The 25,716-nt window shown below is 48.7% G+C and overlaps 1 protein-coding gene and 1 long non-coding RNA gene across 3 annotated transcripts; both read left to right on the plus strand.

The window, feature by feature from the left end:
- The first annotated feature begins 363 nt into the window (after window positions 1–363).
- Window positions 364–4,235, plus strand: LOC142908877 (uncharacterized). The gene is made up of 2 exons (XR_012932021.1): window positions 364–452; window positions 1,584–4,235. It is a non-coding gene; the product is annotated as an uncharacterized LOC142908877 (long non-coding RNA).
- A 2,858-nt stretch (window positions 4,236–7,093) lies between these two features.
- On the plus strand, window positions 7,094–24,872 carry LOC142908878 (uncharacterized). Of its 2 annotated transcripts, none has more exons than XM_076059520.1 (9): window positions 7,094–7,180; window positions 11,341–11,445; window positions 14,682–15,166; window positions 15,581–15,807; window positions 16,497–16,719; window positions 17,259–17,479; window positions 18,150–18,372; window positions 19,486–19,667; window positions 23,234–24,872. In XM_076059520.1, exons 3-9 carry the CDS (start codon window positions 15,043–15,045, stop codon window positions 23,237–23,239), a joined length of 1,206 nt encoding a protein of 401 aa, XP_075915635.1. In that variant the 5' UTR covers window positions 7,094–7,180; window positions 11,341–11,445; window positions 14,682–15,042; the 3' UTR covers window positions 23,240–24,872. The 2 variants fall into 2 exon arrangements, with proteins under 2 accessions (XP_075915635.1, XP_075915634.1); XM_076059519.1 differs by lacking the exon at window positions 23,234–24,872 and adding an exon at window positions 21,396–21,523.
- Window positions 24,873–25,716: the final 844 nt, after the last annotated feature.

Below are 25,716 nucleotides of genomic sequence, written 5' to 3' on the forward strand. Positions count from 1 at the left end.
GTCATGTCACCTGCTGCTGCCGCGTGACGTCTTGAGGTAACAGGAAGCGATCGCTTCGCTCTTGCACTGAAATCCGAGGTGAGAAATTATTATCGTGTTGGTGGTCGTGGTTGTTGTGGTGGTGGTGGTGGTTGTTGTTGTTGTTTACCAAGGTAGAGCCTCTCTCTCGTAGGGATGTCAGTTGAGTAGCAGCGAGCATGGGAATCGATGTCCAGGTTGGAACTTTACAACGCGGGGCCTAGCCACGCGGGGCCTTGCCTCCTGCCCTCGCCTGATTGCATTCACTTTAATTATCTCTCTTAAGTTTAATTTGTCTTCACCCGGCTCGCCACTTTGTAACTTTGTTTTATTGTCAATATTCACGCAGTTTTTATTTTTTTCACCAGGCCAAGCCCGCTTGAGCTGCTATACCGCTCTTGTCATCAGAAGCGACCTGCCCACAACAACACAAGGTGAGGCTTTGTCAACGTGTGTGAATGTTTTGACTTAAAACTTTGGTGACTGTAGGAATTAATATTCTTGGTTCTTTCGGTAAAGTCACGTAGATAGAAAATAAAATGAAAATAACAAAAAAATGTAAATAAAGCAAAAAAACTCACGTCGTTTTGATCGCAACACAAGTGGTCTTTATATAATGTAATTATATTATCTGTTATTGTTATTTTCTATCTACGTAACTTTACTGAAAGAAACAAGAATACGTGTGTCAATGTCTATCGGTCAAAGACGCTAAACAGAGTGACACAAACTCCAAATATACAGCAGGCGTCAGGGTCGGGATCGAACCCACGACTTCCTGTATACCAGGTGAGGTAGTTAACATCTCACCACAGAGAGAGACACGCAAACTCCAGTTAGCCTCGGCTGTGTTCGTTGTTCCTCAATTAATTGCTTGGTGCAGTGAGGAAGCATTCATGCCAAGCAGATGAAGGTGGCCAGGCGTGATTCTAGACACGCCACCGCCTGTTTACCCAGTGACAGTGTACAGTTTGTGTTTGCAGTAACGTCTATTAACTCTGTTGAACACGGAGGTTATATCATAACAATAGTTTACTTTTGTTTTCCTCTGGAACTCTTTATACGAATGGAAACAGGAAGTTAACACAGCACGCACATGCAGCTGAAGTCGGAACTGTTCATCCCAGCATTCAAGGAGATCTGAGCCTGGATTCACACCTCTAAGTTGCGATTGAACATTGATTTATGAATTAATTTATGAATTAACACAGATAGTATTGTTTTCAACACCCTTTGCTATGTCAGCTGAATTTAGCGCTCATAAATATTCCTTTTGTAGCCAGACAGCCGAAATTGTGTGCTCGGAGTTTTGGGTGAACACTAATTTTGAAGATACGAGGGCTTCCAGGCATGTTTATAACCATTTGCCCTCTCATTGTGTGCCATAACAGCCCTGTGATTAATTTGGGAAAGTTTTTACTACATCATGAATATATGAATATAAACGTGTAAGTCACATGTGACTATATATGCATTCCTCTGTGCCTCGATACTGACGTGTAGATGGTGTGGATATTATTTTTTTCTGTCTGCAGCTGACACTTCCTCTGACGCTTCCTCCGCAGAATTGGTCTGATGGAGTAAATGCAGTCAGCGCAGCTCGGTAGGACAAGGCTCCAATGCGACTGGTGTGCATACAGCACGGATCGGACTGGAGATTTGACACGGCACCAGAGAACTCACACAGGAGAGAAACCCTTCAAATGTACTGTGTGTAACAAGGCATTTGCATGGCCATCAGTTTTTCAGAACCACCAGAGAACACACACAGGAGAGAAACCCTTCAGGTGCAGTGTGTGTGGGAAGGCGTTTTCACAGTCATCTCCTCTTGTAACACACCAGAGAACACACACGGGAGAGAAACCCTTCAGGTGCAGTGTGTGTGGGAAGACATTTTCAGATTCATCTACTCTTAAAAAACACCAGAGAACACACACAGGAGAGAAACCCTTCAAGTGCAGTGTGTGTGGGAATGCATTTTCATGGTCATCTCGTCTTAAAACACACCAGAGAACACACATGGGAGAGAAACCCTTCAAGTGCACTGTGTGTGGGAAGGCATTTCCAGATTCATATAATCTTCAAAGACACCAGAAAACACACACGGGAGAGAAACCCTTTAAGTGCAGTGTTTGTAGGAAGGCATTTTCACAGTCATCTGCTCTTAAAAAACACCAGAGAACACACACGGGAGAGAAACCCTTCAAGTGCAGTGTGTATGGGAAGCCATTTTCACAGTCATCTGCTCTTAAAGCACACCAGAGAACACACGGGAGAGAAACCCTTCACGTGCACTGTGTGTGGGAAGGCATTTTCACAGTCATCTGCTCTTAAAAAACACCAGAGAACACACACGGGAGAGAAACCCTTCAAGTGCAGTGTTTGCGGGAAGGCATTTGCACATTCATCAAATCTTCAAGTACACCAGAGAACACAGAAGCATCAGAAGATCCACAAGGAGTGGCGTCTGAAATCAGCTTGTGAAAGTCAAAGTGCCGCAATGAGCCCATCCCTCATGAAACACGAACCGGAAGAAAATCCCAGCTTGGACACTTTTGAAGGTATCGAGGTGAAATATGAAGAGGTGAAGGTGAAATATGAAGAGGTGATGGTGAAATGTGAAGAGGTGATGGTGAAGGTAAAATGTGAAGGTGAAGATTCAACTCCAAAATGGGACCTTCACATCGTGAAGCAGGAGGAGAATTCTGACTGTGAGGCAGAGTGAGGCAACTCCCAGCAGTTTGTGGAAGTGGAGGTGTGGGTGGACTTCCTCCGAGACAATACAAAGTCAAGTGGAGACCCAGTAGATGTGTAAGCCAGAGACAATGTCGCTCCAATAGATGCACCTTTGTCACAGGCCTTTAATGACAAGAACGTGAAGTTGAACACTTTGTGGGCCCATGGGTTGGGTAGATCTGTAACCAGGAGCGAGAGACAATAAGCTCCCAAGCATTCACTATGTTATAACAATTGCATTTACACGGTGCTTCCTTTATCGCCTCAGCAACTCAAAGTTTCGTGTCGTACCTCGTCTGAAACACTCGAAGAGCATCCCCAAGTAGCAGCTGCCCCTGTGTGGCACAAGGTGGTGGCCCTGCACCGGCCTGCATGTGGACAAGAGCCTGTCAGTAGGGGGCGATGATTGATGCGTCATCTCAGTTGTGTTGTTTGTAGGTAATCTTGATTCGAAGCTGTCGTGACTGCAGGAATCCACACTCTTGAGTTATTTCGGTAAAGTCACCACGTGGGTAGAAACATAACAGATCACGGCGTTTAGATCACAACACAAGCAATCGTCATCACGTGGGCCAACCACAGCAAGAGAAACTGCTGAAGTAGTAGGCGCCTACTCCAGCAGTTTCTTCTTAATGCTGCTGTGCTTGTCCCACCTGATGACGATTGCTTGTGTTGCCATCGAAACGCCGTGATCTATTATTTGTAGCGTAATGTTTAGAATTTGATACATTTTGACCCAGACGCCAGCATGCAACGGCCTACTCGTTTTGAATGACGCAACAATAGTACAGTGTACATACACTGTTAAGCAGACGGTGCGTATTTGTAAATAACTTCTTGTTAATACGATGTAACGTGATGCAGTCAATTTCGCTGCAGTAATTCAATGTTGTTGATATGCCCGTCAATCATTTAGAATTAATACTTGTCTGATTGTGCACGTACATGTAACATTTTGTCTGAGGGTCACACATTGAATAAGTGATGTTAGGACAATGTGTGTGTGTTTGGAAGTAACCTGTACAGATATCTCAAGTGAGACCCGTTGTTCTTGTGATACAGGTCAAAGGGTGCTTTTGTGTTTCACGAAGCGTCGGCCTCTGCAGCAACTCATCGTCTTTGAAATAGGGAGCACGCTCGGATCATTCATCGTTACAAGGCATACCACTTGAAAGTTACACGTATAGGAGGAGGTACATTCTCTACAACACGAATTGTAGTTTTGTCTTACGTGTTGACGTAGATTTTGTCTAACTAGGACTAGAAATGCACCTTGCTGGTTCACGTCTGGATGTTCGTACCTATCGCTTGAAGCAAACCCCACTGCTGCTGCTGTTGAGACGCTGTGCACCAATGAGGGTCCGAGCATTTTAGGGCCTTCGGCCAGGAAAGTCACAACATTTACGGCACACGAAGGACGCATTCACGCCAGCGCCCCGTGCTCCGTTTTGAAGATTTAAAATTAAACATCTTTGAATCGTGTTGTGTTTTGAACCGCCTCAGCATCTTGGAGTTTTGTGTCGTACCTCGTCTGAAACACTCGAAGAGCATCCCCAAGTAGCAGCTGCCCCTGTGTGGCACAAGGTGGTGGCCCTGCACCGGCCTGCATGTGGACAAGAGCCTGTCAGTAGGGGGCGATGATTGATGCGTCATCTCAGTTGTGTAGTGTGTAGCTAATCTTGATTCGAAGCTTTCGTGACTGCAGGAATCCACACTCTTGAGTTATTTCGGTAAAGTCACCACGTGGGTAGAAACATAACAGGTCACGGCGTTTAGATCACAACACAAGCAATCGTCATCAGGTGGGACAACCACAGCAAGAGAAACTCCTGAAGTAGTAGGCGCCTACTCCAGCAGCTTCTTCTTGCTGCTGTGCTTGTCCCACGTGATGACGATTGCTTGTGTTGCCATCGAAACGCAGTGATCTATTATTTGTAGCGTAATGTTTAGAATTTGCTACATTTTGACCCAGACGCCAGCATGCAACGGCCTACTCGTTTTGAATGATGCAACAATAGTACGGTGTACATACACTGTTAAGCAGACGGTGCGTATTTGTAAAATAACTTCTTGTTAATACGATGTAACGTGATGCAGTCAATTTCGCTGCAGTAATTCAATGTTGCTAATATGCCTGTCAATGATTTAGAATGAATACTTGTCTGATTGTGCATGTAACATTTTGTCTGAGGGTCACACATTGAATAAGTGATGTTAGGACAAAGTGTGTGTGTTTTGGAAGTAACCTGTAAAGAGAACTCAGGTGAGACCCGTTGTTCTTGTGATACAGATCAAACGGTGTTTTTGTGTTTCACGAAGCGTCTGGAGCAACTCATTGTCTTTGAAATAGGGAGCACGCTCGGATCATTCATCAGTTACAAGGCATACCACTTAAAAGTTACACGTATAGGAGGAGGTACATTCTCTACAACACGAATTGTAGTTTTGTCTTACGTGTTGACGTAGATTTTGTCTAACTAGGACTAGAAATGCTCCTTGCTGATTCACGTCTGGATGTTCGTAACCATCGGTTGAAGCAAACCCCACTGCTGTTGTTGAGACGCTGTGCACCAATAAGGGTCCAACACATTGACGGCCTTCAGGCCAGGAAAGTCACAACATTTGCACACGAAGGACGCATTCACGCAAGTACCCCATGCTCCGTTTTGAAGTTTTAAAATGAAGCATCTTTGAATTGTGTTGTGTTTTGAATTAGATTATTTTATTTCTTCATTAAAAGCTTGTCTCAATTTACATCTGGAAGACTTCATTGAAAACGATATTTCGTTTGAATTTTCTCTCGTCGTTAAGTAGACGATGGCCTTGCCGGGGGTTCGGTTCGATGCGGACTTTCACCTGATTGGGATTGCGGGATCGAGATAAGGCGACACGGAGCTGCTGGCCGTCTGCAGATCGATTCCAACGTAATCGAGTGTCTGCCCCTGCGACTCCGTCGTTGGTACAGGCGGTGCGTGTCTCCGTTGTGGAGTTTCTGGATAATGTTTGGAATTTCCGCAATTTTGACCGTGACACCAACATGCAATGTGCGTTGTGAATGACGCAACGTTATGTTTTACATCTGCCGTTTAGCAGACTGCGCATATTGTGGTGAATGTTACTGGGGTAGCCAGGTGTGCCTGTCAGATTTTAACCTTGAACCTCTGCAATAAATAGAGAATGTGCTACCACATTCTTGGTTCTTTCCATAAAGTCACGTAGATAGAAAATAAGAAAAACAAGAAAATTGGAAAATTATAAATTGATGAAAAGATGCCCATTGGTCGACTGAGATGACTGTGCCCCCCACAATTTACACACACACACAGTGCACACACAGTGCACACACAGTGTACACACAGTGTACACACACACAGTGTGTACGTGTACACACAGTGTACACACACACAGTGTACACACACACACAGTGTGTACGTGTACACACACACAGTGTACACACACAGTGCACACACACAGTGCTCACACACACAGTGTACACACACACATAGTGTATACACACACAGTGTGTACGTGTACACACATAGTGTACACACACACAGTGAACACACACAGTGTATACGCACACACAGTGTACACACACACAGTGCACACACAGTGTGTATGTGTACACACACAGTGTTCACACAGTGTACACACACAGTGTACGTACACACAGTGTGTACACACACAGAGTGTACACAATAATTTCAGTTTATTTATTTTGGTATACCACTGTGAGCCATTCGGCTCTTGAATCAAGTGCAACCACAACAAACACGAACAAGAAACACATCTTAAAGTGACTACTTTGTGTGACTGCAAACAGAAAATCCATGAATAAAAAACAGCAAAATATTCCTGAAAAAAGCACCGTACACCAACGCTGTGTGCTAAAATTCCCAGTGGGATGCAATGTCCACGTTGTTGTTGTTGCTGAGTTCAAGGGAGGGAGCAATGGAAAATGAATCTAAATCAACTTAAACTCCAATCCCGCTCTGTGACATCACTACTCAGCATCACCTCATCGGCGTGAAACGCCAGGGGGAGGTGTCCCTCGCTAGGACGTCATGTCACCAAGGTATTCACCCCACCCCGTCTACCGCGCCCTTGAGCGTGACGCCACCTCTGCCTGGGTCACTTCCGTTATCTGTACAATCCTTATTTGGGCAAAGCTACGCCCGGTGACTGGTGGCTCATTAACATAATATATTCGTGAAGGCCGTCGCGAGTTTATTGCAACGGGTTTCAGCACCCACGCCCCATCCCTCCACGTATGGCCCGGGCTCATTAACATAATTTATTTAAATTAGGACCCGCTCGTTGCGGGAGGGGAGTGTCTTGTACCACGCAAGTGACGTCATCTCCTGCTGCCGGGTGACGTCACGATGTAACAGAAATCTGCCGCTCCGCGCGTGAACTGAAATCCGAGGTGAGAAATTCTCATCGCGGTTGTGGTGGTGGTCGTTGTGCTGGTGGTTGTTGTTTACCAAGGTAGAGCCTCGCTCTCTCGTAGGGATGTCAATTGAGTAGCAGCGAGCATGGGAATCGATGTCCAGGTTGGAACTTTACAACGCGGGGCCTAGCCACGCGGGGCCTTGCCTCCTGCCCTCGCCTGATCGCGTTTGCTTCAATTATCTCGCTTAGTTGAGCAATCTTTGTAAGAAAGTAATCTACCAGGCTATGCGTTTATTGTGTGTTGACCGACTCTCTGTGTTGCATTGCATTACATTTCCAAATTTTACTCAGTTTGTTTGATTAAGTGAGCTTTTGATTTAAAGCTTTCTTGACTGCAGGGATTCATATTCTTGGTTCTGTCGGTAAAGTTACCACCACGTAGAAGGGAAACAATAAAATAATAAAAATATAAAACAATAAAATTCTCACGACATTTCGACTGCAACACAAGCAATCATCATCAGGTGTGAAAACCATCAGCAAGAAAATGTTCTTGTGTTGCTGTGGTTTTCACACCTGATGATGATTGCTCGTCTTGCAGTCGAAACGTGAGAATTTTATTGTTTTATATTTTTATTATTTTATTGTTTCCCTTCTACGTGGTGACTTTACCGAAAGAACCAAGATTATAAGTGAGCTTTCTCTCTCTCTCTGCGTGTGCTCGTGTTATTATTATTTCCTGCAGTCACCAAAGTTCCAAATCTCTCATTGACACAAGGCCGTAATGATAATGTTATAATAGTTATGATATATATTGGTGGGGGACATATCCCCCCCCAATAATCAAATATGCTCAAAATATATTGCATTAAAAATGTTATTTAAAATAATAATTGCTATGCTATGTTAATAAAAACAATTTGCTAAACCTTGGCCACAAAATGTGGACTTGTCTTCACGTAACAATGCGTAGATTTGTGTTTGTATGATTGCCTTGTACTTTATGAATCCCTAATCTCTGCCAATACATACTATGAAACAAGAAAAGTTAAAGAATAAACAACACAGAGCAATGTAATACAATACAATATTATACATTATTGTATCAAATAAAACAAAAATTCCATCCCATGTGTTAGTGAAATTTTTCAATATTTTAGGAAATGTCAGGAAATTAGTTTTCAAATTTAGATTTTTCTTTCTGGGGGGGGGGGGACCCCAGACCCCCTGGTAGATTTGGTCCCCCCCAATGTTGACTCCATGGCTACGGCCTTGCATTGACTCACGGATTTCTCTACACCCCCTCCCCTCTCTCTCTGCCCCCCTCTCTCTCTATTTAAGGCCTCGACACTGAGGCGTTGTTTCTCTGTGTGCCTACAGTGAGGGAAAAAAGTATTTGATCCCCTGCTGATTTTGTACGTTTGCCCACTGACAAGGAAATGATCGGTCTATAATTTTAATGGTAGGTTTATTTGAACAGTGAGAGACAGAATAACAACAAGAAAATCCAGATAAACGCATGTCAAAAATGTTATAAATTGATTCGCATTTTAATGAGGGAAATAAGTATTTGACCCCCTCTCAATCGGAAAGATTTCTGGCTCCCAGGTGTCTTTTATACAGGTAACGAGCTGAGATTAGGAGCACACTCTTAAAGGGAGTGCCCCTTATCTCAGCTCATTACCTGTATAAAAGACACCTGTCCACAGAAGCAATCAATCAATCAGATCCCAAATTCTCCACCATGGCCAAGACCAAAGAGCTCTCCAAGGATGTCAGGGACAAGATTGTAGACCTACACAAGGCTTGAATGGGCTACAAGACCATTGCCAAGCAGCTTGGTGAGAAGGTGACAACAGTTGGTGCGATTATTCGCAAATGGAAGAAACGCAAAAAAACTGTCAATCTCCTTCGGCCTGGGGCTCCATGCAAGATCTCACCTCGTGGAGTTGCAATGATCATGAGAACGGTGAGGAATCAGCCCAGAACTACACGGGAGGATCTTGTCAATGATCTCAAGGCAGCTGGGACCATAGTCACCAAGAAAACAATTGATAACACACTTCACCGTGAAGGACTGAAATCCTGCAGCACCTGCAAGGTTTCCCTGCTCAAGAAAGCACATATACATGCCCGTCTGAAGTTTGCCAATGAACATCTGAATGATTCAGAGGACAACTGGGTGAAAGTGTTTTGGTCGGATTAGACCAAAATGGAGCTCTTTGGCATCAACTCAACTCGCCGTGTTTGGAGGAGGAGGAATGCTGCCTATGACCCCAAGAACACCATCCCCACCGTCAAACATGGAGGTGGAAACATGCTTTGGGGTGTTTTTCTGTTAAGGGGACAGGACAACTTCACCGCATCAAAGGGACGATGGATGGGGCCATGTACCGTCAAATCTTGGGTGAGAACTTCCTTCCCTCAGCCAGGGCATTGAAAATGGATGGTGGATGGGTATTCCAGCATGACAATGACCCAAAACACACGGCCAAGGCAACAAAGGAGTGGCTCAAGAAGAAGCACATTTAGGTCCTGGGGTGGCCTAGCCAGTCTCCTGACCTTAATCCCATAGGAAATCTGGAGGGAGTTGAAGGTTCGAGTTGACAAACGTCAGCCTTGAAACCTTAATGACTTGGAGAAGATCTGCAAAGAGGAGTGGGACAAAATCCCTCCTGAGATGTGTGCAAACTTGGTGGCCAACTACAAGAAACGTCTGACCTCTGTGATTGCCAACAAGGGTTTAGCCACCAAGTACTAAGTCATGTTTTGCAGAGGGGTCAAATACTTTTTTCCCTCATTAAAATGCAAGTAAATTTATAACATTTTTGACATGCGTTTATCTGGATTTTTTGTTGTTATTCTGTCTCTCACTGTTCAAATAAACCTTCCATTAAAATTATAGACTGATCATTTCTTTGTCAGTGGGCAAACGTACAAAATCAGCAGGGGATCAAATACTTTTTTTCCCTCACTGTATGTATCTCTCTCTGTGTGTCTCTGTGTTATCTCTCTCTGTCTATGTGTCTCCGTGTCTGTGTTTTGTCTCTCTTTCAAATTGAGCAATCTTTGGAAGAACGTTATCAACCAGGTGGGGTGTTGACTCTTATGTTGGCCGACTCTCTGTGTTGTATTGCATTACATTTCTATTCTAGATTTTAAAGCTTTCGTGACTGCTAGGATCCATACTCTTTGGTGCTATTGGGTAAAGTCACGTAGGTAAAAAATAAAATAACAAAAATCACGACGTTTCGGCCACAACACAAGCGGCCTTCATCAGGTGAAGGGACGAGACTGTCTGGAGGACAGCACATAATTACAAGTTACCGTTGTAATTATGTGTAAGATGTACCCTTTTTTGAGCTGCCGTTTTGTATTTACAAGAGGTGGTCCTTTTTTGAGTTGCCGTTTTGTATGTGTAAGATGTTGCGTGTTTGAGCTGCCGCTCTCGCTCTGGCCCCTCCCCCCCTCCAACCGTATTTCCTATTTAAGCTTCTGTTCATCCCTCCCCCCCCTCTCTCTCTGCCTCCCTGTCCGTCTTTCCTCCCTCCTTACCTCTTGGTGGACTTGTATATGTATTTCTACTGACCGTGTACCTCGTATTTTTCATTCTATCTATGCTGGTATCTGCAATCCAAAGGTTGAACATGAAATTTAACACTCTTCTGAAATTTGTGGTCCGCCAGGAGATCATACAAACTCCACTCACTCTGTAGAACAGGGGGATATCACACAAACTCCACTCTCTAGAACGGGGATATCATACAAACTGCACTCACTCTGTAGAACAGGGGGAGATCATACAAACTCCACTCTCTAGAACAGGGGGAGATCATACAAACTCTACCCTCGCTAACTTTGCAAAACAGAAGGATATAATACTAACTCCACTCGCTATTATCAGGTAAGCTACTTTACGTAACTTTCAGCCAAGGATTATTCAATGCGCACTATAACTGCAGTTTGTGTGTTTTCATGGTTTTGGTCGAACAGTTGGTTAATATAGCAGCAGACACAACACCGTGCATTACTAGGCAAGAACCAGGCTCTTCCACGTGGGCGACCCACTAGGCCCAAACTCGTGGTCGGCGAGGCACCGATGTCCGTGTGGACGTGGAACCGTGCCCCTAACGCTGTTCTTGCCATTGTTGTTGCTGCTTCTGCTGTTGTTGTTGTTGCTGTGACACCTCTCAGCGTGGTTGTCTCTCTTTCGTCTCATTGGGCACCCTGCCTCGTTCTCTCGTCCGGAAGACTCCACCGTCCATTTCAACTGGGTGGACCCCTTGCCCTCTGAATCTGGTAAGACCTTCACACATTCGAACCTCATGGTGTGACCTCGGGGTCCCGTAAGCCCCCGGCTCTCGCACGAACTGCGTTGCGACGCCATTGTATATCTGTTGAAGGCGAACTATTCCTCTCGACGAGCTTTACACGATGCGCTAATCAAAGTTTTGTTCAGTCTGCGCATTCGTCCTCGCTGCTGTGCTTGGACGACGCACGACGAGGACAGAATTATCTCAGCGCCAGGTGGGTCACGGCGTTTACGTGCGCGGTGGGAACGGAGTCGCCCAAAATAAATGAATTTCGATTTTGACTTCCGTTTGGTTCATTTCACGTCAGGGGCTCTTCGACAACATCGACCGCCGCTGAGTTGTCACGTGACTGTTCGTTACTGCACCCCCCACCACCCCCCACCCCCCCTTTGCATTTTACAATTCTCACGAAGAAAAATTAGTTGCAAAGAAAAATAAAATACAAACATCATCCCAATGTCTGTGTTCACTTTCATTATTTTTTTTGTATCTCGAAACTTAAACTCAAAATGTCAATGCCAAGACAACTATCTCCCCATCCCCATGTAGACTGTAACAGGTTGTAGGGGCAAGTGGTGCTAGTAGCGAGCAGCAGCACCTACGGCGACACCGCCCTCGGGGGGGGGGGGGGGGGGGGGGGGCAGGGTCAAGGTCAGGCACGGGGTAAAGGTCAAAGTCAGGAGCATCAAGGTCAAGGTCACGACCGGGGTGATGGTCAAGAGCCAATCCAGCTCGTGCCCTCACACTTGGGGAGCAGGACCCCTCTGGAGGGTGCAGCTCCACGCCACCAAATCGCTGCACCGCCACCGCCGCTCCCACAACGCAGCAGGGACGTTGCAGCAGTCAGAACAAAGGTTTTGGATATCCACTGCGGTCATTCTCAATGCAGCAACGGACGGAGGCCTCCACCCACCCACCCCCCACTTTACATCGCCGTCGGTAAATCACGCGTCACGCATTGAGACTCTACAGGAGCACCGTCAGTAGTGGGCGCAGTGGTGGCTGGGAGATGTTAACTACCTCGCCTGGTGTACAGGAGGTCGTGGGTTAGATCATGTCTCTGAGAGATGTTAACTACCTCGCCTGGTATACAGGAGGTCGTGGGTTGGATCATGTCCCTGAGAGATGTTAACTACCTCGCCTGGTCTACAGGAGGTCGTGGGTTAGATCATGTCCCTGAGAGATGTTAACTACCTCGCCTGGTCTACAGGAGTTTGTGGGTTAGATCATGTCCCTGAGAGATGTTAAGTACCTTGCCTGGTGTACAGGAGGTCGTGGGTTCGATCATGTCCCTGAGAGATGTTAACTACCTCACCTGGTGTACAGGAGGTCGTGGGTTAGATCATGTCCCTGAGAGATGTTAATTCCTCGCCTGGTATTAAGGAGGTCGTGGGTTAGATCATGTCCCTGAGAGATGTTAACTACCTCGCCTGGTCTACAGGAGGTCGTGGGTTAGATCATGTCCCTGAGAGATGTGAACTACCTCGCCTGGTGTACAGGAGGTCGTGGGTTAGATCATGTCTCTGAGAGATGTTAACTACCTCGCCTGGTCTACAGGAGGTCGTGGGTTAGATCATGTCCCTGAGAGATGTGAACTACCTCGCCTGGTGTACAGGTCGTGGGTTAGATCATGTCTCTGAGATATGTTAACTACCTCGCCTGGTCTACAGGAGGTCGTGGGTTAGATCATGTCCCTGAGAGATGTTAACTACCTCGCCTGGTGTACAGGAGGTCGTGGGTTAGATCATGTCCCTGAGAGATGTGAACTACCTCGCCTAGTGTACAGGAGGTCGTGGGTTAGATCATGTCCCTGAGAGATGTCAACTACCTCGCCTGGTGTACAGGAGGTCGTGGGTTAGATCATGTCCCTGAGAGATGTTAACTACCTCGCCTGGTGTACAGGAGGTCGTGGGTTAGATCATGTCCCTGAGAGATGTTAACTACCTCGCCTGGTCTACAGGAGGTCGTGGGTTAGATCATGTCCCTGAGAGATGTTAACTACCTCGCCTGGTCAACAGGAGGTCGTGGGTTAGATCATGTCTCTGAAAGATGTTAACTACCTCGCCTGGTCTACAGGAGTTCGTGGGTTAGATCATGTCCCTGAGAGATGTTAACTACCTCGCCTGGTGTACAGGAGGTCGTGGGTTCGATCCTGACTTTGACGATGCCTGCTGCTGCTGTATATTTGGAGTTTGTGTGCCTCTCATCACGGTGGCTGAGATGTTACCGACCTCACCTGGTGTACAGGAGGTCGTGGGTTCGATCCTGACCCTGACGATCATCACGGGGGCTGTGAGATGTTAACTACCTCGCCTGGTGTACAGGAGGTCGTGGGTTAGATCATGTCCCTGAGAGATGTTAACTACCTCGCCTGGTGTACAGGAAGTCGTGGGTTAGATCATGTCCCTGAGAGATGTTAACTACCTCGCCTGGTATACAGGAAGTCGTGGGTTAGATCATGTCCCTGAGAGATGTTAACTACCTCGCCTGGTATACAGGAGGTCGTGGGTTCGATCCTGACCCTGACGATCGTCACGGGGGCTGTGAGATATTAACTACCTCGCCTGGTATACAGGTGGTCGTGGGTTAGATCATGTCCCTGAGAGATGTTAACTACCTCGCCTGGTATACAGGTGGTCGTCGGTTCGATCCTGACCCTGACGATGCCTGCTGCTGCTGTATATTTGGAGTTTGTGTGCCTCTCATCACGGTGGCTATGAGATGTTAACTACCTCGCCTGATGTACAGGAGGTCGTGGGTTCGATCCTGATCCTGACGATGCCTGCTGCTGCTGCTGTATATTTGGAGTTTGTGTCTCTCTCTCCGTGATCGTGTGGATGTTTCTCCGGGTCCTCCGGTATTTGGCTGCGATCCATGTCCACGTGATAAGCCAACTAAGTTGAACTTTCATTTGTGGCCAGGTCGCTTCTGAAAAATAGCTACGTAGCTCTGTGGAGACTTATAAATATATTTTTTACGTAAAAAATTGTTTATTATAACATATAAAATATAATATAACCATTAAAATAAAATGCTATATTATATGAAATAAATCTATAAAAAGAATTATGAACAAAAAGGTGTATTATATATTTAATATTATAATATGAAATGTAATAAAACCATTAAGGGGCCATCAATTTAGTCGGCACGCAAAAATCTGTCAAAACTTGACCCCTCCCTCCCTGTACGCACGCGGAATTTTTACACCACCACCACCAGCACCACCCATCAGCACCACCCACCACCAGCAGCACCAGCAGCACCACCACTACCACCACCAGCACCACCAGCAGCAGCACCACCAGCAGCAACACCACCCATCAGCACCACCCACCACCAGCACCACCCCCCTCAGCACCACCACCAGCACCACCACCCCCCTCAGCACCACCAGCAGCAGCAGCAGCACCACCACCACCACCAGCACCACCACCATTACGATCCACTACCACCACGATCCACCAGCACCACCACCACCACGATCCACCAGCATTACGATCCACCACCACGATCCACCAGCACCACGATCCACCACCACGATCCAGCACCACCACGATCCAGCACCACCACCATCAGCTCCATGGCTTCGGGATTTGTCCGCACGACGTCTCTGTACAGCAGCAGGAGGAGGAGGCGTCTGGGGTCTCTCCTCGCCGTCTGCGTCGCCGCCACCGCCGTCTACGCGGTGGTGACCGCTCACGAAGGTAACGAGACGAGTGGGGAGCTCACAAAGTGTGTCACACTGTCACACTGTGTGTGACAGTGTGACACTGTGTTAGTGTCACACACACAGTGTGTGTGACACTAACAGTCACACACACAGTGTGTGTGTGTGTGACACTGTGTGTGTGTGTAACACTGTGTGTTACACACACACACAGTGTGTGTATAACACACACACTGTGTGTGTGTGTGTTACACACAGTGTGTTATACACACTGTGTTATACACAGTGTGTTATATACAGTGTGTTATATACACTGTGTGTTACACACACTGTGTGTTATACACACACACTGTAACACTCCCTCCCTCCCTCCTTGACCCCGTGACCCCCGACGCTCGTCCTGACCCCGTCACCACCCGGGGGGCGGCTCCCCCCTCCCCCCTGCGTGCAGGGCGGGGCCAGCCCCAGCGCCCCTCCCTGCAGGACGGCCTCCCGGCCAACGTCACGGCGGTGGTGGGGAGCGACGCTCAGCTCCGCTGCGTCGTTCTGAAGGGCAGCGATGGCGGCGATGAACACCACCACCAGCAGCACCAGCACCACGTGCAGTGGCTCAAGCACGTGGAGGTGAACGGGAGCCTGGAGGCGCCCAACGGCTCGCCCTACGTGCGCATTGTCACGGTGAGCGAGCGAGGCACGGGGGCACTCACTCACCACTCACTCACCCACTCACTCACCACTCACTCACCCACTCACCCACACTCACTCACCCACTTACTCACCCACTCACCCACACTCACTCACTCAACCACTCACTCACCCACTCACTCACCCACTCACCCACTCACTCACTCATCCACTCACTCACTCACCCACTTACCCACTCACTCACCCACTCACTCACCCACTCACCCACTCACTCACCCACTCACTCACCCACTCACTCACCCACTCACCTACTCACTCACCCACTCACCCACCCACTCACTGACCCACTCACCCACTCACACACCCACTCACCCACCCACCCACTCACTCACCCACCCACCCACCCACTCACCCACCCACCCACCCACTCACTCACCCACTCACCCACCCACCTACCTACCCACCCACTCACTCACCCACCCACCCACCCACTCACCCACCCACCCACCCACTCACTCACCCATCCACCCATCCAAACTCAGTGGAGGCCGACATCACCCTCAACACAACAGGACCCAGCAGCTCCCCGCTTGGCTCAGACTCTACGCGTTCGCTGAGTGACGACAGATACAAAAAAATGAACCCCACGTTGGCGTGGGAACGCAAGATTCTGACTTCCTCTCGTCTCTCTCTCTCCGTGCCGCCCGTCGGTTCGCATCAAGACGGTCGGAGTGGAGGTCACGGACGTGGAGACGAACGTCCTCTACCTGCGCAACGTCAGCACGGACGACTCGGGCCGCTACACCTGCCTGGCGGTCAACGCCGTGGGGTTCGCTCGGCGCTCCGCCTGGCTGCTCGTCGTGCCGGGCGAGACGCCGGCGGGGGGCCGCACGCTCGCCGCCACGACGACCTCGGGGGCCGGGAAGATGTTGACCACCTCGCCTGGTACGCAGGAGGTCGTGGGTTCCATCCCGACCCTGACGACGCCTGCTGCTGCTGTATATTTGTGGAGTTTGCGTCTCTCTCTCTGTCATCATCATCATCCTCACGGTGGCTAGGGAGACGTGACAACAAGAGTGACCCCGGCAGTGTCTCTCGCCACTGCCGGGGTCACCGTGTGTCACCGTGTGTCACCGTGTGTCACCGTGTGTCACCGTGTGTGTGTCACCGTGTGTCACCGCGTGTCACCGTGCGTGTGTCACCGTGTGTCACCGTCTGTGTGTGTGTGTCACCGTGTGTCACCGTGTGTCACCGTGCGTGTGTCACCGTGTGTCACCGTGTGTGTGTCACCGTGTGACACACAGTGTGTAACACAGTGTGTGACACACAGTGTCACACACTGTGTGACACTGTGTGTCACACTCCCTCCCTCCCTCTCCTCCCTCTCCTCCCTCCCTCCTTGACCCCGTGACCCCCGACGCTCGTCCTGACCCCGCCACCACCCGGGGGGTGGCTCCCCCCTCCCCCCTCCCCCCGGCGTGCAGGGCGGGGCCAGCCCCAGCGCCCCTCCCTGCAGGACGGCCTCCCGGCCAACGTCACGGCGGTGGTGGGGAGCGACGCTCAGCTCCGCTGCGTCGTTCTGAAGGGCAGCAATGGTGGCGATGAGCACCACAACAACCACCACCACGTGCAGTGGCTCAAGCACGTGGAGGTGAATGGGAGTCTGGAAGCACCCAACGGCTCGCCCTACGTACGCATTGTCACGGTGAGCGAGCGAGGCACGAGGGGACTCACTCACTCACCACTCACCCACCCACTCACTCACCCACTCACTCACTCACCCACTCACACACTCACACACTCACTCACCCACTCACCCACTCACACACTCACTCACCCACTCACACACTCACACACTCACTCACCCACTCACACACTCACTCACCCACTCACACACTCACTCACCCACTCACTCACTCACCCACTCACTCACCCACTCACCCACTCACCCACCCACTCACTCACTCACTCACCCACCCACTCACCCACTCACTCACTCACCCACTCACTCACTCACCCACCCACTCACACACTCACCCACTCACTCACCCACTCACTCACTCACCCACCCACTCACTCACTCACTCACTCACCCACCCACTCACCCACTCACTCACCCACTCACTCACTCACCCACTCACTCGCCCACTCACTCACCCACCCACCCACTCACCCACCCACCCACCCAATCTCAGCGGAGTCCGACGTCGCCCTCAACACAACAGGACCCAGCAGCTCCCCGCTTGGCTCAGACTCTACGCGTTCGCTGAGTGACAACAAATACAAAAATATAAACCCCACGTTGGCGTGGGAACGCAAGATTCTGACTTCCTCCCGCCTCGCTCTCTCCGTGCCGCCCGTCGGTTCGCGTCAAGACGGTCGAAGTGGAGGTCACGGACGTGGAGACGAACGTCCTCTACCTGCGCAACGTCAGCACGGACGACTCGGGCCGCTACACCTGCCTGGCGGTCAACGCCGTGGGGTTCGCTCGGCGCTCCGCCTGGCTGCTCGTCGTGCCGGGCGAGACGCCGGCGGGGGGCCGCACGCTCGCCGCCACGACGATCGCGGGGGCCGGGAAGATGTTGACCGCCTCGCCTGGTACGCAGGAGGTCGTGGGTTTCATCCCGACCCTGACGACGCCTGCTGCTGCTGTATATGTGGAGTTTGCGTCTCTCTCTGTCATCGTCATCATCGTCATCATCACGGTGGCTAGGGAGATGTGACAACAAGAGTGACCCCAAGGTCACCGTGTGTCACCGTGTGTCACCGTGTGTGTGTCACCGTGTGTCACCGTGTGTGTGTCACCGTGTGTCACCGTGTGTGTGTCACCGCGTGTCACCGTGTGTCACCGTGTGTGTGTCACCGTGTGTCACCGTGTGTGTCACCGTGTGCCACCGTGTGTCACCGTGCGTCACCGTGTGTCACTGTGTGTCACCGTGTGTGTGTCACCGTGTGTGTGTCACCGTGCGTGTGTCACCGTGTGTCACCGTGTGTCACCGTGTGTGTGTCACCGTGCTCACCGTGTGTCACCATGTGTGTGTCACCGTGTGTCACCGTGTGTCACTGTGCGTGTGTCACCATGTGCTCCCCGCTTGTCACCGTGTAACACCGTGTGTGTGTCACCTTGTGTCACCGTGTGTCACCGTGTGTGTGTCACCGTGTGTCACCGTGTGTCACCGTGTGTCACCATGTGCTTCCCGCGTGCGTCAGCGATGTTTACCAACGTCCCTGTCACAGTGGAGGCGGGGTCACCGTGTGTGTGTCACCGTGTGTCACCGTGTGTCACCGCGTATCACCGTGCGTGTGCTCCCCGTGTGTCACCGTGCGTGTGTCACCGTGTGTCACCGTGTGTGTGTGTGTGTGCTCCCCGTGTGTCACCGTGTGTCACCGTGTGTCACCGTGTGTGTGTCACCGTGTGTCACCGTGTGTCACCGTGTGTCACCATGTGCTTCCCGCGTGCGTCAGCGATGTTTACCAACGTCCCTGTCACAGTGGAGGCGGGGTCACCGTGTGTGTGTCACCGTGTGTCACCGTGTGTCACCGCGTATCACCGTGCGTGTGCTCCCCGTGTGTCACCGTGCGTGTGTCACCGTGTGTCACCGTGTGTGTGTGTGTGTGCTCCCCGTGTGTCACCGTGTGTCACCGTGTGTCACCGTGTGTGTGTATGCTCCCCGTGTGTCACCGTGTGTGTGCTCTCCGTGTGCGTGTCAGCGATGTTTCCCGATGTCTCCGTCACGGTGGAGGCCGTCTCGGCCGCTCCCTTGACGGCGGGCGACGTTTCTTGCACCGCCGGCTTCCTCCTGCTGACCGCCATCGCCGGCGTCGCCGCCTTCTGCCTCACGCAGACGCGGAGGGCGAGGAGAGAGTCGACCGGCGGAGAGGTGGAGATGCAGGTACAGTTGAGGTGGTGGTGGTGGTGGTGGGGGTGGTGGTGGTCGTGGAGGTGGTGGTGGAGGTGGTGGTGGAGGTGGCGGTGGCGGTGTGTTGTGGTGGTGGTGGCGGTGGAGGTGGCGGTGACGGTGTGTGGTGGCGGTGGTGGCGGTGGCGGCGGTGGCGGTGGCAGTGGCGATGGCGGAGGCGGCGGCGGAGGCGGAGGCGGCGGCGGCGGTGGCGGTGGCGGCGGAGGCGGTAGTGGCGGTGGTGGTGGCGGAGGCAGTGGAGGTGGCGGTGGCGGTGGAGGTTGTGGTGGAGGTGGAGGTGGCTGTGGCGGTGGTGGTGGAGGTGGTGGTGGTGGCGGTGGTGGTGGTGGTGGAGGTGGTGGTGGTGGTGGTGGATTGGCAGTCACTTGTAAGTGCAATAAACTAGTTTTAATAACAATGATAATGATAAAAACAACGATAATAATGGTAACAATGATAATAAAGGGGGAGTAGTTTGCATGTCTCTGCCATCATCATCATCATCCTCATCACGGTGGCTACGTAGATGTTCACTGTGAAAAGAGTGACCCCGGCACTCTTTTTCACAACATTAAACAAACGTTAAACAAACGTTTGGCGCTGAGCAGTAATGTTTAGTGTGCCTCCCAACATGCAAAACAAACTTGAAATTTGGCATTTGGGTAGCTTCCAGACTGTACACAATGCAAAAAGTATAAAAATAGACTCGTGTATTTTGCACGTCAAGTGAGCGGTGACGTCGCGTCTGTGATGTCACCGGCATGCGGCAGCGTCACGCGGTCTGCCTGCTGACGTCATCCCTCCCCAAGCCTCCGCGTAGGCCGTGTGTCCCGCACAGACGCGCCGCATCATTGTCTCGATGTTCTGAGTCAACGCGGCTGTTTCCAGTTCGCCCTCATAAACACAAAGCAGAAGGTTCGTCTTCTTAGCTCTTTCGGTAAAGTCACGTTGAAGGGAAACAATAAAATAATAAAATAAAGTCTTCTTTGGTTCTTTCGGTAAAGTCACCACGTAGAATGAGAATAAAATAATAAATTGATAAAATAAAATAAGACAATAAAATTATCTTATTTTATCAATGTATTATTTTATTCTCATTCTACGTGATGGTGACTTTACCGAAAGAACCAAAGAAGATGAATCCTTGCAGTCACGAAAGCTTTAAATCGAAATAAAATAAAGATTCGTCTGTTTGTGCGAAGCGGCAAAAAACTCTCGAACGCTGACCCTCCAACGTCATGAAATTTCGTTTTTGGTTCTTTCGGTAAAGTCGCTGCGTAGAATGAGAATAAAATAATAAATTAATAGAATAAAATAACACAATAAAATTCTCACGACGTTTCGGCCACGACACAAGTGGCCCTCTTCAGGTTGGACGACAGGTCTGTTCCTTTCACCTGAAGAGGGCCACTTGTGTTGTGGCCAAAACGTCGTGAGAATTTTATTGTGTTATTTTATTAATTTATTATTTTATTCTCATTCTACGTGTTGGTGACTTTACCGAAAGAACCAAAGAAGATGAATCCTTGCAGTCACGAAAGCTTTAAATCGTCATGAAATTTGCACAGCTTACGCCGTCTGGAATTTCTAAGGGAACGCGACGATTCTCAGCTCGCCACATCATTCCATTTCCGAGTTGCCTGGTTAAGGTTCAATTTCCTTGAGTGAAAGACATCCGATTTAGTTAAATTGATTTGTTTCGGATGTTTTTCTTTCTTGCAGGCATCAATGTTTTTTCAGGGTTTTCCAGTGAAATAAAAGGGAATATTAAATTAATCCAAGACGATAATCCAAGTCCCGGGCGAAGCCGGGTAGTAAAGCTCGTTCGTAATAAAGGCTGTCACAAGTCCTACCTGCCTCACGTGGATTTACAATTCCAGTTACGTACGAATAAGGTGCGCAGAGGTTGATCAAATACAACTGTAAAAGCGAGGTATTGTTGTATAAGCTGCGTGGAATTAACTGCGTATAGTCTTACTCGGGGTCAAGAGGTTGATCAAATACAACTGTAAAAGCGAGGCTATTGTATAAACTGAGCGGGATTAACTTCGTATAGTCTTACTCGGGGTCAAGAGGTTGATCAAATACAACTGTAAAAGCGAGGTTATTGTTGTTTAACCTGAGCAGGATTAACTGTGTATAGTCTTACTCAGGGTCAAGAGGTTGATCAAATACAACTGTAAAAGCGAGGTTATTGTTGTTTAACCTGAGCAGGATTAACTGTGTATAGTCTTACTCAGGGTCAAGAGGTTGATCAAATACAACTGTAAAAGCGAGGCTATTGTTGTATAAGCTGCGCGGGATTGACTGCGTATAGTCTTACTCGGGGTCAAGAGGTTGATCAAATACAACTGTAAAAGCGAGGTATTGTTGTATAAGCTGAGCAGGATTAACTGTGTATAGTCTTACTCGGGGTCAAGAGGTTGATCAAATACAAATGTAAAAGCGAGGCTATTGTATAAGCTGCGCGGGATTGACTGTGTATAGTCTTACTCAGGGTCAAGAGGTTGATCAAATACAACTGTAAAAGCGAGGTTATTGTTGTTTAACCTGAGCAGGATTAACTGTGTATAGTCTTACTCAGGGTCAAGAGGTTGATCAAATACAACTGTAAAAGCGAGGTTATTGTTGTTTAACCTGAGCAGGATTAACTGTGTATAGTCTTACTCAGGGTCAAGAGGTTGATCAAATACAACTGTAAAAGCGAGGCTATTGTTGTATAAGCTGCGCGGGATTGACTGCGTATAGTCTTACTCGGGGTCAAGAGGTTGATCAAATACAACTGTAAAAGCGAGGTATTGTTGTATAAGCTGAGCAGGATTAACTGTGTATAGTCTTACTCGGGGTCAAGAGGTTGATCAAATACAAATGTAAAAGCGAGGCTATTGTATAAGCTGCGCGGGATTGACTGTGTATAGTCTTACTCAGGGTCAAGAGGTTGATCAAATACAACTGTAAAAGCGAGGTGTTGATGTATAAGCTGAGCGGGATTAACTGCGTATTGTCTTACTCGGGGTCAAGAGGTTGATCAAACTCAACTGTAAAAGCGAGGTGTTGTTGTATAAGCTGAGCGGTATTAACTGTGTATAGTCTTACTCGGGGTCAAGAGGTTGATCAAATACAACTGTAAAAGTGAAGTGTTGTTGTAAAAACTTAGCTGTATTAACTGCGTATTGTCTTACTCGGGGTCAAGAGGTTGATCAAACACAACTGTAAAAGCGAGGTGTTGTTGTATAAGCTGAGCGGTATTAACTGCGTATAGTCTTACTCGGGGTCAAGAGGTTGAACATTCAAATGAAAGTCGAAGTTCGACTTGGGCCATAATCCGTCAGAGGTGATAACAAAAAAACCGAGCACCACAAAGGCCCTTCTCTCTTAAAAAACACATCCCGAGTAGGCGTATGTATTAATATATAACGCGAGACACGGTCGTGCACACATCAAACTCTCCCGTACTGCAGCCTGAGCTGCCAATGCGCCCAGTCGCCGCTATCCACATCTTCAGTTGCATTGTCGTTGTAAGACGCTGTTTGTAATCGTGGTCGTCTTTCGCGTCGCAGCAATGAGGGATCTTCACGACGAGCTCACAGCTGCCAATCTGGGAAGGGTGGCGGCAATGCTTGGGTGAGCAGTAGCAGCAGCAGAAGAAGAGACGCTTTGAAATGGGTTCCATTGGCAAAGAAGTCAGCGGCTCTCGTCTGGTACGGCCACCGAGGGAGGAGGAAGTGGGGCAAGCCCCCCCAAGTTCGGGGTTTGCTCCGACAAGCCCACAGCTGCGAGCCACAGCGGTCTCCGCCGCTGGCAGCAAACTCTGAGTCTGAACCGACGACGTTCCACAAATACGCAGCCCCCTACGCGCCAACACCGACGTCGCATCGAACAAACATCCACTGAATTAATCTTTGGTTTTTTCGGTAAAGTCACGTAGAAATGAGAAAAAATAAAATTACATAATATGCGACTTTTCGATTGCAACGCAAGCAATCATCATCAGGTAGAGGAAACACAACCGCAGATATATATACTGACCTTAAGGAGAAGGAATTAACACAGATATACCAGGGGATACAGAGAGACGGAGCATCACACTTATCAAACAGGGTTTTTGCAAAATTTGGAAACTGTACAAAGCAACACAGACGGTCGGTTAAAACACAACGCATGGTCTGGTTGAATACGCTATTTCAAAGATTGTTAAATTGTAAGTTGAGCGTGAAATTTAAGATAGTGATAGAATACATACCGTAGAGAGACCTATGGGGGGAGACACGCAAACAGTTAAGAGGTGAAGCAGCTCTGTACCGAGGCCTTAAATAGCCAGAGATGGAGGGACTGGGTTTCAGAGACAATGGGACATAAATTAGCATGTACCGAGGCGCAAACCGTTTAGCTATTGCGAATCGTGTGTTGTGTTTCACATCGATATTCTCGGTTCTTTCGGTGAAGTCACGTAGACGTAGACGGCAAATGAGGAATATTTTAATTCCTGCAGCCGCAAAAGTTTTCGGTGAAAATTTCATCTTTCAATAACGCGTGGGGTGGAGCGGTTGTCGCCGCGGTGAGCGCGGTGCGCGATGAACTCCACCGCCCGAGTTTGAGTCTCCGTCACGGCTAACCGTCAAGTGGCGGAGTGACACCTGAGCCAGACCTGGACACCGCCTCATTCAGTCAACCCGCACACTGTGTGTACACGCACAGTGTGTATGTACACAGTGTATACACACTGTATACACACTGTGTATACACACACACAGTGTACACACAGTGTATATGTACATTGAGGGAAATAAGTATTTGATCCCCTGCTGATTTTGTACGTTTTCCCGCAGACGAAGAAATGATCAGTCTGTAATTTTAATGGTAGGTTTATTTGAACAGTGAGAGAACAGAATGACAACAAAAAAATCCAGAAAAACGCATGTCAAAAAATGTTATAAATTGATTTGCATTTTAATGAGGGAAATAAGTATTTGACCCCTCTGCAATTTGTCGCTAATGTTTAGAATTCGCCAGCATGCAATGGCCTACTCGTTTTGAATGACACTACAATAGTATGTTTTACATCCACTGTTAAGCAGACGCTGCATATTTTTTTAAATAGCTTCTTAATCAGATATTATCTGATGCAGTATATTTCACTGCAGTAATTAAATGTTGTTAAAATGCCTGTCAATTATTTCGATTAAACACTTGTCTGATTTTGTGTGTACATGCATCATTTCATTTATAACGGTCAAACATAGATTAAGTGACGTTAGGACAAAGTGTGTGTGTGTTTGGAAGTAACCTGTAGAGAGAACTCAGGTGAGACCCGTTCTTGTGATACAGGTCAAAGGGTACTTTTGTGTTTCACGAAGCGTCTGGAGCAACTCATTGTCTTTGAAATAGGGAGCACACTCGGATCATTCATCAGTTACGAGGCATACCACTTAAAAGTTACACGTATAGGAGGAGGTACATTCTCTACAACACGAATTATAGTTTTGTCTTACGTGTTGAGGCCACGTGATGTGTCGAAGGCTCTCTGCCAGCTCACAGGACAGACCCAAGTGCCGTGTGCTCAATAAGATGACTGACAGAGGCACCACTGCACCGACTTGGTGTGGCCGGCGCTCCGCTGGTTGTTGTGAGCGTCGCTCATCCGCCCTCCGTTGTTACTGGAGGGCGACTGCCTCCAACTGCCCAGCAGCGTGCTTCACGAGCCTCCTCCACAGAGGCCGATCTTGACACCGCTGGTACCGGTCATCGGCAAGCCCACTCAGCTCCACATCCTTCTTGTACAGCATCAGTCCATACATCTTTAAGAGGGTTATCGAAATGCCATGCTACAGACAGATGGGCAGTTATGAACGAACAGAGCTAATGCATTAACATCTCAAACTTGGTTGGAAAGCGTTAAAAAGGAATGTCTTATTTGACCTGAACTGCATATTGATTGATTTGCATGTAATTTCTAAGACAATGCAAATTTGGCCCAATATGTACAAATCTTTTCCACTAAGCATACATGTTCCAGGCAACGGTTATTCACCGTGAAACGCGA

Source organism: Petromyzon marinus, unplaced genomic scaffold (assembly GCF_048934315.1).
Source record: "Petromyzon marinus isolate PM22_M1 ecotype Great Lakes invasive population unplaced genomic scaffold, UKy_Petmar_22M1.pri1.0 PM_G_Scaffold_108, whole genome shotgun sequence".
NCBI lineage: Eukaryota > Metazoa > Chordata > Hyperoartia > Petromyzontiformes > Petromyzontidae > Petromyzon > Petromyzon marinus.

Coding starts and splice junctions, on each gene's coding strand:
- LOC142908878 (XM_076059519.1), top strand. CDS start 15,043: ATGGCTTCGGGATTTGTCCGCACGACGTCTCTGTACAGCAGCAGGAGG. Junction 15,167..15,580: donor GGTGGTGACCGCTCACGAAG/GTAACGAGACGA, acceptor CCCTGCGTGCAG/GGCGGGGCCAGCCCCAGCGC. Junction 19,668..21,395: donor GCGGAGAGGTGGAGATGCAG/GTACAGTTGAGG, acceptor TCTTTCTTGCAG/GCATCAATGTTTTTTCAGGG.